This window comes from Salmo salar, chromosome ssa13 (assembly GCF_905237065.1).
Source record: "Salmo salar chromosome ssa13, Ssal_v3.1, whole genome shotgun sequence".
Taxonomy (NCBI): domain Eukaryota; kingdom Metazoa; phylum Chordata; class Actinopteri; order Salmoniformes; family Salmonidae; genus Salmo; species Salmo salar.
Genome location: NC_059454.1, coordinates 48,447,281 through 48,458,844, shown reverse-complemented (window position 1 = coordinate 48,458,844; position 11,564 = coordinate 48,447,281). Strand labels below are relative to the sequence as shown.

General features: G+C 46.3%; 1 protein-coding gene across 1 annotated transcript in view; it reads right to left on the bottom strand.

Moving 5' to 3' along the window:
* Nucleotides 1–7,539: 7,539 nt before the first annotated feature.
* Nucleotides 7,540–11,564, bottom strand: part of skia (v-ski avian sarcoma viral oncogene homolog a) — a 78,308-nt gene continuing 74,283 nt past the window's right edge. The window contains 1 exon segment of the mRNA XM_014136509.2: nucleotides 7,540–11,411. Coding sequence (XP_013991984.1) covers nucleotides 11,232–11,411 — 180 coding nt within the window. The 3' untranslated portion in view covers nucleotides 7,540–11,231.

Below are 11,564 nucleotides of genomic sequence, written 5' to 3'. Positions count from 1 at the left end.
TGAGACACTGGGCAGCTCACGCCTGTGTTTCCCTTTGTAATCTGTGATAGTTTACAAGCCCTGACGTATCCAACAAGTGTCATAGCCAGTGTAGTAGGATTCGATCTTAGTTCTGTATTGACGTTTTGCCTGTTTGATGGCTCGTCGGAGGTCGTAGCAGGATTTTTTATAAGCATCCAGATTAGTATCCCACTCCTTGAAAGTGGCAGCTCTAGCCTTTAGCTCAGTGCGGATGTTGCCTGTAATCCATGGCTTCTGGTTGGGATATGTACGCTTGCTCAGTGTGGGGACAACATTGTCGATGCACTTATTAATGAAGCTGGTGACTGATGTTGTAAACATATCCATATTATTGGGTGAATCCTGGAACATATTCTAGTCTGTGCTGGGGAAACAGTCCTGTAGTTTAGCATCTGCTTCATCTGTCCCCTTCTGTATTGAGCGTGTCACTGGTACTTCCTGTTTGAGTTTTTGCTAGTAAGCAGGAATCAGGAGGGTAGTTACAGTCAGATTTGCCAAAGGGAGGGCGAGGCAGAGCCATGTATGCGTTTCTGTGTGTGGAGTAAAGGGGGATCTAGAGTTTTCTCGCCTGTAGTTGCACAGGTGACATGCTGGTAAACATTAGGTAAAACCGATTTCAGTTTCCCTGCACTAAAATCACCGACAACGAGAAGCACCACTTCTGGATGTGTATTTTCTTGTTTACTTATGGCCCTATACAGCTCGTTTGTCACGATTGCTAGGAGTGGTGGTAGTAGTCAGGCGCAGAGAGCAGAGGTAAGAAAAATGAGTTTTATTTTTCTCTGGTTTGACAACGGTCGACGCCAACACAACAGGCGTGAGAACTACGTGCCCAACCCATACACAACGGGTCCACAGTTCGGAAAGAAAAATGACTCAAGCAGATCGCCAGCACATCCAAAAAAAGCACACTGACGAAAATAATCCCGCACAAATCTGGGCGGGCTAAACAGGCTTAAATAACCACAAATCAAGATACACAAATAAGGAACAGGTGCAAACAATAAGACATACCAACCGAAAAGGAAAAAGGGATCAGTGGCGGCTAGTAGGCCGGCGACGACGACTGCCGAGCGCCGCCCGAGCAGGCAGGGGAGCCACCTTTGGTGGGATTCGTGACAGTACCCCCCTCCTGACACGCGGCTCCCGCAGCGTGCCGCCACCGGCCTCGAGGGCGACCCGGAGGACGAGGCGCAGGGCGATCCCCATGAAGGCGGTGGAAATCCCTCAGTAGTGAGGGGTCCAAAATGTCCTTCCTTGGTACCCAGCACCTCTCCTCCGCGCCGTACCCCTCCCAGTCGACGAGGTACTGTAGGCCCCCCAACCGACGTCTGGAGTCCAGAATGGCGCGTATCGTATACGCCGGGGACCCCCCAATGTCCAGAGGGGGTGGAGGGACCTCCGGCACCTCACCTTCCTCCATGGGACCAGCCACCACCGGCCTGAGGAGAGACACATGAAACGAGGGGTTAATAGGGTAGTAAGATGGAAGTTGTAACCGGTAACACACCTCGTTTATCCTCCTCAGGACTTTAAACGGCCCTACACACTGCAGGCCTAGCTTCCGGCAGGGCAAGCGGAGGGGTAGGTTTCGAGCCGAGAGCCAGACTCGATCCCCTGGTGCAAACACAGGGTCTCACTGCGGTGCTGGTCAGCGCTCTTCTTCTGCCGTCCACTCGCCTTAGTGAGTGCGTCTTGGACGGCTCTCCAAGTGTCCTTCGAGCGCTGCACCCACTCCTCCACCGCAGGAGCCTCGGTCTGGCTCTGGTGCCATGGAGCCAGGACCGGCTGGTAGCCCAACACGCACTGAAATGGTGACATATTGGTTGATGAGTGACGGAGGGAGTTTTGGGGTACCTCTGCCCATGGGGCGTATCTCGCCCACTCCCTGGGCCGGTCCCGGCAATACGTCCTTAGAAACCTACCCACTTCTTGGTTCACTCTCTCCACCTGCCCATTACTTTCGGGGTGGAAACCCGAGGTCAGGCTGACCGAGACCCCCAACCGTTCCATGAACGCCCTCCAAACTCTGGACGTGAACTGGGGACCCCGATCAGAAACGATGTCCTCGGCACCCCGTAGTGCCGGAAGACATGGGTAAACAGTGCCTCCGCAGTCTGCAGGGCCGTAGGGAGACCGGGCAACGGGATGAGACGGCAGGACTTCGAGAACCGATCCACAACGACCAGGATTGTGGTGTTCCCCTGAGATAAGGGAAAGTCGGTGAGGAAGTCCACTGACAAGTGCGTCCACGGCCACTGTGGAACGGGGAGGGGCTGTAATTTCCCTCTAGGCAGGTGTCGAGGAGCCTTGCTCTGAGCGCACACCGAGCAGGAGGAGACATAAAACCGCACGTCCTTTTCCAAGGTGGGCCAGCAGTACTTTCCCCTCAGGTTCCGCACTGTCCTCTCGATCCCAGGGTGACCCGAAGAGGGGAGATTATGGGCCCATTGAATCAATCGATCACGGACACCAAGCGGCACGTACTGAACACCTGCTGGACACTGAGATGGTGCAGGTTCCAACCGTAACGCCCGCTCGATCTCCACGTCCACCTCCCATACCACCGGTGCTACCAAGCACGACGCTGGGAGGATGGGAGTTGGATCGATGGCCCTCTCCTCGGTGTCATATAGGCGGGACAGTGCGTCGCCCTTCGTGTTAAGTGAACCTGGCCGATAGGAGATTGTGAACCGGAAACGGGTAAAGAACATGGCCCACCTAGACTGAAGTGGATTCAGTCTCCTAGCTGCCCAGATGTACTCGAGATTACGGTGGTCAGTCCAGATGAGGAAAGGGTGCTTAGCCCCCTCAAGCCAATGTCTCCACACTTTCAGAGCCTTGACTACAGCTAACAACTCCCGGTCCCCCACGTCATAGTTCTGGTCCGCCGGACCCAGCTTCCTCGAAAAGAAAGCGCACGGGCGGAGTTTGAGTGGCGTGCCCGAGCGCTGTGATAGCACGGCCCCCACCCCAGTCTCGGACGTGTCCACCTCCACGATGAATGCCAAAGAGGGGTCCGGATGAGCCAGCACGGGAGCGTCGGTAAACAGCTCCTTCAGACGACTGAACGCTCTGTTCGCCTCTGCTGACCAGCACAAGCGCGCCGGACCCCCCTTCAGCAGTGAGGTAATGGGAGCAGCCACCTGACCAAAGCCCCGGATAAACCTCCGGTAGTAATTGGCAAACCCTAAGAACCGCTGCACCTCCTTTACCGTGGTCGGAGTCGGCCAATTACGCACGGCTTTAACGCGGTCACACTCCATCACCACCCCCGAGGTGTAAATGCGATACCCCAGGAAGGAAACGGCTCGTTTGGAAAACACACATTTCTCAGCCTTAACGTACAGGTCATGCTCCAGCAGTCGACCAAGCACCTTGCGCATCAGGGAGACATGCGCGGCGTGTGTGGCGGAATAGATCAGGATGTCATCAATATACACCACCGCACCCTGCCCGTGCAGGTTCCTGAGAATCTCGTCGACAAAGGATTGAAACACGGCTGGAGCATTCTTTAACCCATACGGCATGACGAGGTACTCATAGTGGCCCGATGTGGTACTAAACACGGTTTTCCACTCGTCTCCTCCCCGGATACGCACCAGATTGTACGCGCTCCTGAGATCCAGTTTCATGAAAAAACGCGCTCCATGAAATGATTCCACCGCCGTAGCAATGAGAGGTAGCGGGTAACTAAACCCTACTGTGATGCAATTTAGACCTCGATAATCAAAGGGAATGCGCACAGTGGAAACCTGGTCTGGACTCTCCACCGTCGTCGCACCGATGGAAACTCCTTTACACCTGCCTGAACACTCCTCTGACCACCCTCTGAGAGCCCCCTGTTTCCACGAAATATCAGGATTGTGATTGGCCAGCCAGGGAATCCCCAGCACCACCGGAAACGCAGGCGAATCAATGAGGAAGAGACTAATCCCTTCCCCATGATCCCCGTGCGTTACCATGTCCAGTGGCACCGTGGCCTCCCTGACCAGCCCTGACCCTAATGGTCGGCTATCTAAGGATTGCACAGGGAAAGGTTGGTCCAACGACACTAGGGGAATCCCTAGCCTTAACGCGAGCCCACGATCCATAAAGTTTCCAGCTGTGCCTGAATCGACTAGCGCCTTATGCTGGAAAGAGGGAGAAAACTTAGGGAAAGTTACAAGTACAAACATATGACCAACAGGGAGCTCTGGGTGAGGTTGGTGCTTACTCACCTGGGGTGAACGAGGAGTGCTCTGCCTGCCATCCCGATTCCCAGAGGAGCTCCTCCAGCACCGGTCGGCAGTGTGTCCTCTCCGACCACACCGGGTACAGGAGGAGCCTCCTCCTCCGGTTCCCCTCGATGCAGCCCCCCCTAGCTCCATAGGGATGGGAGCTGGAGGGCCTGGAGGTGGAACCAACAGGGCCCGGTCTGGACACCCGCGGGCAGCCAGCAGGTTGTCGAGACGAATGGACATGTCGATAAGTTCATCCAGGGAGAGGGTAGTGTCCCGACAGGCTAGCTCCCGGCGGACGTCCTCCCGGAGGCTACACCGATAGTGGTTCATCAAGGCCCTGTCGTTCCACCCCGCTCCAGCCGCCAAGGTCCAGAACTCCAGAGCAAAGTCCTGTGCGCTCCTCGTCTCCTGCCGCAGGTGGAAAAGCCGTTCACCCGCCGCCCGGCCTTCTGGTGGGTGGTCGAACACGGCCCGGAAACGACAGGTGAACTCGGGGTAGTGATCCCTTGCCGAGTCTGGGCCATACCACACTGCGTTGGCCCACTCCAGGGCACGACCCGTTAAGCAGGAGACGAGGACGCTCACGCTCTCCTCTCCCGAGGGAGTTGGACGAACGGTAGCCAGGTACAACTCCAGCTGCAGCAGGAACCCCTGGCACCCAGCCGCCGCTCCATCGTACTCCCTGGGGAGAGCCAGGCGTAGGGCCCCGGGTCCGGACGCCGGAGGAGGGGTAGCAGGTGGAGGGGGAAGAGGTGCTGGGGATGTGGTAGGGAGGCCACTCCTCTCCCATCGGTCCATCCTCTCCATCATCTGATCCATCGCTCAACCGATCCGGTGGAGAATGCTGGTATGATGGAGGACCCTTTCCTCCATCGATGGGAGAGGAGGTGCGGCTGCTCCTGCTGACTCCATAATCGGGTGCGGGATTCTGTCACGATTGCTAGGAGTGGTGGTAGGAGTCAGGCGCAGAGAGCAGAGGTAAGAAAAATGAGTTTTATTTTTCTCTGGTTTGACGACTGTCGACGCCAACACAACAGGCGTGAGAACTAAGTGCCCAACCCATACACAACGGGTCCACAGTTCGGAAAGAAAAATAACTCAAGCAGATCGCCAGCACATCCAAAAAAAGCACACTGACGAAATAATCCCGCACAAACCTGGGTGGGCTAAACAGGCTTAAATAACCACAAATCAAGATACACAAATAAGGAACAGGTGCAAACAATAAGACATACCAACCGAAAAGGAAAAAGGGATCAGCGGCAGCTAGTAGGACGGCGACGACGACCGCCGAGCGCCGCCCGAGCAGGCAGGGGAGCCACCTTCGGTGGGATTCGTGACATCATTGAAGGGTGTCTTAGTGCCAGCATGGGTTTGTGGTGGTAAACAGACAGCTACGAAGAATATAGATGAAAACTCTCTCTCAGTAAATAGTTTGGTCTGCAGCTTATCATGCGGTCCTCTAACTCAGGCAAGCAACAACTTGAGACTTCCTTAACATTAGAGATTGCGCACCAGCTGTTGTTAACAAAGAGACACATCCCTCCCCTCTTCGTCTTACCCCATGCTGCCATCTGGTCTAGACGATGCATGGAAAAACCAGCTAGATGTATATTATTCATGTCCCTGTTCAGCCACGACTACAAGAACATAGAATATTACAGGTCCCGTTGATAGGACAGTCTCGAACGGAGCTCGTCCAGTTTGTTCTCTAGTGACCGTACGTCAGGGTAGAGGCGGTTAGGACCAGGCCCTAAGGTCAGAATACAGTGTTTCTGTAGAAACACATCTGCCACACCTTAATTTCTTTGATCTCCACCCCAAACGAATAGGGGGTGAATAGCATGCTATTCTCATGCTTAAATTCAAGGTCAGAATACGTGTAGAGAGAATAGTGCATTGATTAAAGGGAATTCAGTTCTATTTACGCACACTTTAGAGTTGCACTTGGTAAACCTTTCTTGACCAGGTTTAACTTTAACTGTCAAATGTTTCCTTAGAAATCTTGGTTTGGTGAGGTAACTGCCAAAATAATGGAAACACTTGAGTAAATGAGGGATAAAATGTGTATTGAAAGCAGGTACTTCCACACAGGTGTGGTTCTTGAGTTAATTAAGCAATTAACATCCCATCATGCTTAGGGTCATTTACAAAAATTCTGGATAGCCCATTATTTTGTCTACCATGGCTATGCCCCCCCCCAGTCTTTTCTACCATAAATAACAAAACACCAAATTATGGAATTTATTGTAGAAGAATGGTGTTGCGTCCATCCAAAAGAGTACAAAGACACTTGTAGAATCTATGCCAAGTTGATTGGAGGTTGTTCTAGCTCGTTGTGGTCCAACGCCCTATTAAGACACTTTATGTTGGTGTTTTCTGTATTTTGGCAGGTTACATCTACATTATAATACGACCGATAGTGATTTTACCAAATCAAATCAAATGGTATCGGTTGCGCACATAATTTAGCAGGTGTTGTGGTGGGTGCCGCGAAATCCTTATGTTCCCAGTACCTATCAATCATTGCAGTAAATGTCAACAAGCACACAATAATCCAAAATCAAAAAATTAGCCAAAATGTAGTACAGCGGTAGATATTGAAATAGTATGTAAACATTATAAAAGTGACCAGTGTTCAATGACTATGCACATAGTGCAGTGGTACCTAGAGCATACTACAAGCTCTATGCAGACACAATATTTGACTATTCATCTATTCAGCCCATTTCATATTGATAAACAAATATAATATTAGCGACTGTTCAAACAGTAAACCAAACAACAAGAATCCACCCAAAAATGTATTTTTTTTTTATAATAATGTGCACGCCGAGGAACTTCATGCTTTTGATCCTCTCCACTGCAGACCCATCGATGTGGATGGGGGCGTGCTCTCTCTCTGCCACAACCATGTTTCATGAGTGTAACTGAATGGTTTTACCTCTCTGTCTGAAACATCGACTTAAAAGCAAATGTCTTCCTAAGTTTGAATTTGATGTATTCAATCTTAAATTCATGACCTAAGATACAGTACAATGACTCAATAGCTCAATGACTAAGCAACATTTACATGTCTTCGTACCTCTACCACAATATCAAATGGGGTATGCATGCTCATAAGAGCGTGAACAATATATACTGTAAACAGCATAGCTATTACAACATATTCTAAGTCATTGTCATGTATAAAAACTGTGACGGCCAAGGTAGGGGGATGAATTCATGTCAGTCAAACTGATGGTCGCAAGCAAGAAACAACCAGCAGTTATAAGAAAGAAAAGTGGGTCATATAATCTGGACAAACAACTTTATTTCTGGTAATGCATCTATACACTGTACATTCAGTCACTGTGGTATATAAGCATAGCTATTTTCAAACATAATCTCATAAAGTCCTTTACTTTACAATATAGTCCGTGTCATGAGAGAGGGAGAGGGTGTCGATGGGGGGAGGTGGAAAAGGCGCATTAAAACAAGGGAAAGGAAGGAATAGATAAATAAGCCAAGCTTTTTTTGTCATACTGTATGCGTCATTAATAAACGAGAAAGCACACATTTACCTCTTACATAAAAATATTTCTAGAATTGTAAAGTTGATATAGTATTAGCAGCAGCGTAGGGCTAAAAAGATACAAGGATGGGAAACAAATCGACGAGGTGGCGGTAGTTCTTGTGTGACTCATTTTTACCATGGGTACACTATTTGATATTGAATATATTGTTAAAAATATATATGAACTGGTGAAAAAAGTCATTCAATATAAAGACTCTACAGTAAAAAAAAAAAAAATATCCAAACAATGGGATAAAAACATATTTATGTAGGGTATATTCTCTAACGCACTGCAATAATGATTTTTTAAAAAACATGTTCTCGGTTAAAACACAAACTCAAAAAAACAAGACAGCTATTGGTCAGAAAAGATTTCTTTTTGAATAAGGATAAACCTTGTACATATATAATACAATATTGTAAATTAAAAATTATTTACATTTGTAAATTCTTCTTTTTTAATCTTCACACTGGCTAGTTTTGTCTATGAATATGTACTGTTATTGCTGCTTTATTGTCATCCATTTAGGAAAATGGTTCCTGTTTAGAAAATGATAAATAATTTAATCGTTTTTTTCTTTTATTTGGGAGCGAAGAGCCAATGTCGTCATTTTCTCCCTTTTTGTAGAAAACCATGAAAAGGAAACTACAAATATCAATTTGTTTGAGTGTAAAAACAACTATAAAATGTGCCAATTTAAGGTCTGTCAAAGTCACAATCTCAGTGTCAGTCTCTCAATAACATTGCCCTTTCTAATGTTGGTTAAGACATGGGGCTTCAACATAATGCCCTCTTCACTAGTCAGAGATGTCCACCTTTGGATAGACAGACCAGATCATGTAAAAATGGTATGACATCTTTATCTACAACCAAGATTAACCTTATAATACCGCATAGCTATGGTACATACGTTTTCTGTTGATACCTATAATTGTTTTTGACATGCATATCTCTGAAAGAGCATTTCTGAATGAATTACAGACATTATTGTTTTTTTTAGCAGTTAAAAGTCATTAAATTGTTTTTGTTGATAGTTTAGAGTAAATGTAATTACTACCGTAAACTGCAATAGCTTCATCTTGTAACTTGAGCAAGGTAGTCAAGTCAGGCCTGTCGAGAGGGATAGTGCTGAGAGGAGGGAGAATGTTCTAGATACTCCCCTCGAGAGTGCAAAAGAAAGTATCCCCTCCATTGACAGTGTCTGCACTGTGTGATGGGCTTGACATCTGCACTGTGATGGGAATGACATCCCATGGTGGAGTTGACTCTGAGCATGTCCCTATGGGCCAGCTACAATTACTTCATCGTCAGTGTTCCTGATCTGGAAACCATCTGCCCACTTTCAGGCACTTGAGGTTGTCCAGCATTGTGTTTGAACTTCGGGTTGTGTTTTGGGGTGTACTTGTGAAGTAGTTTTTCTTCTGATCTATGTAATAAACAAAGTTTAGTTTCCTTTAAAATGAGTTTTTTTTTTCTTTAAAAAAGACATGTTTGCTGTATATTGCATAACACAATAAAACATGTACAGTATCAATGCCCAATAATGACTATATGTATGGCAAACCTTCTCAAATGTCATGCATATGAAAGAAAATATGAGTTTTCGATTGGAAAAACAGACAAGCAATAAAAATATCCCACATTAAAAACAACAACATCAACAACCAAAGGAAAATGGCATAAACACAACGTACATTCGGATTGTATTGTACCCACTGTGTATTTGTAGCATTATTAAATGTATTTTTTAATTAATCATGAATTTCTCCCAGGTAAATATGTGAACAATGTGTCTTCGGACTCTAACAATCACTGCTTTTCCATGACTGGTCAAACAGCACTGTTTAACACCTTGGAACTTCGATGAATCATTGGCGTATTAATAAATACCAAAATTGTAGGAGAGTTGGGCACTCGAAGACATTCTGTGTTTTGCAATCCTACGTCCCACTATCTTTCTATTTTGAGGAGTGTCAATTGATTAAACAACCAAAAGGGTATAATTAGTGCCAAAAAATTATTGAAATGACATTTTTCAACAGCCCAAACTGTATCAGCAAGCAAGCGTGTACACCCCTTTTTTCTTTCTCATTTTATTTACAATATTTTGTCTTAAACACATGAATACATTGCATTTAAATGAGTTGCATATAATTAACAAAATGCTCACTTGGTTTTATATTGTTCTTGTCATGGATATGTCCTCTCCAATGTAAGATTGAAGACAATAGTGGGAGTATAACGCATTATAACAGTATTTTGTTATGACAAAGTGCGATTTATAATTGTAACGTAAAAAAAAAACATATCTATATTTACATACCATAATTTAATTAAAAATAACATTTTGTGGTTCTGGCTAAAGGCGCCACTTCCAGCCCTAAAATCATAATATTCAAAAAATGTATTTTTTATCTTAATTTGAGCAAGTCATGTCAACTCTCGGTAATCAAATGAAAAGGAGGAAACACAGGCAAGCTAGTTTTAACCAACAGTCCCGGGGGAAACTGGCAGAGGTCTGGGCTTCAGATTGCACCCAGATACAAATTGATCACAAAGTTTATCTTTATAAGTTCTTTACAAGTTCCAAAGAGATAAAATATCTAGTCCAATGCAATCCTCCTCACCTCTTCCATAGTAAACGTTATTTATTTCTGGAATAGTACAAAAAAAAAAAAAAAACACTTTTCCTCAGTGGATCACAATGGCCTGCTCTACACACCGACGAACCATGGTGGCACTGGTGGTAGTTTGTCTTGCTTGTTGTCTGTTAATATATTTTGTAAATCTTTTTTTTTAAAGCTCCGATAGAACAAAGAATCAAAGATTTTTTTAAAATATTTTTTTATATCACTATGCAGTCTCTTAAATAGCTTATAACGTCCATAAAATTATTTAACTTCTTCACGGAAAACGGAGTAGAAGTTCTGCTGGGGCACGTGGGCAGAGTCCAGTCCTCCTGCTCGGCTCGTCTGCCGTTTTGAAAGCCCTCCATTTTGTTTCTAAACAGGCCAGTCTAATATCTTGTATTATTATCATATTTCTTTTCATCATAGAAAAGTCTGTATCCAAAATGTTCACCAGTTTTGTCTCAGAGAAAATACAGGCACAACCATATTTTGTGCTATATTTCTTTTCTTCTTCTTCAGATTCAATTTTCAGTTTTTGGAGGAGAGGTGCGTTTCAGTGCTTGTCCTAGTAACACATACAGAGTTTGACTTGCTTTGTTTCTCGCTCCAAGGATGCACCCAAGCACTCATAAAAAAATTGTGAGGATGGATACGTGCACATATAGAGGTTCGATATATCTGCTTTTCTCTAGTTTGTCTCTGTTATCTCAGTCTCTCTGGTCGGGTTGGGTGGGGAGGGCATAGTTTTGTTTTGGGGGGCTGATGGTGGGGGATTGGAAGGTGGTTGATGGTGGAAGGGGCTAGTTGTTGGCGGGGGAATCCTTGGTTGGTTTGTCCTGCTCCTTGGGCCACAGCTGCTGCTGCAGCTCCTTAACCACTCTCTCCAGGTGCTCCCTGGCCTCCCGTTCCAGCAATAGGTCTGCCCGGAGCTGCTCGCGGTCTGCCTCGGCATGCTGGAGCTTCATTTGCAAGTCCTCGATCTGGAACAAAAAAAAACTCCATGAAGGGTTGAGCTTAGGAACCAGACAATACAGACAATAGTGTGTCTACTTTCAGCACTTTCTGTCTTTTTTTTGTTTACTACCTAATATCATCTCTTTAACTCTTAAAACTTAAATCACACACACACACAC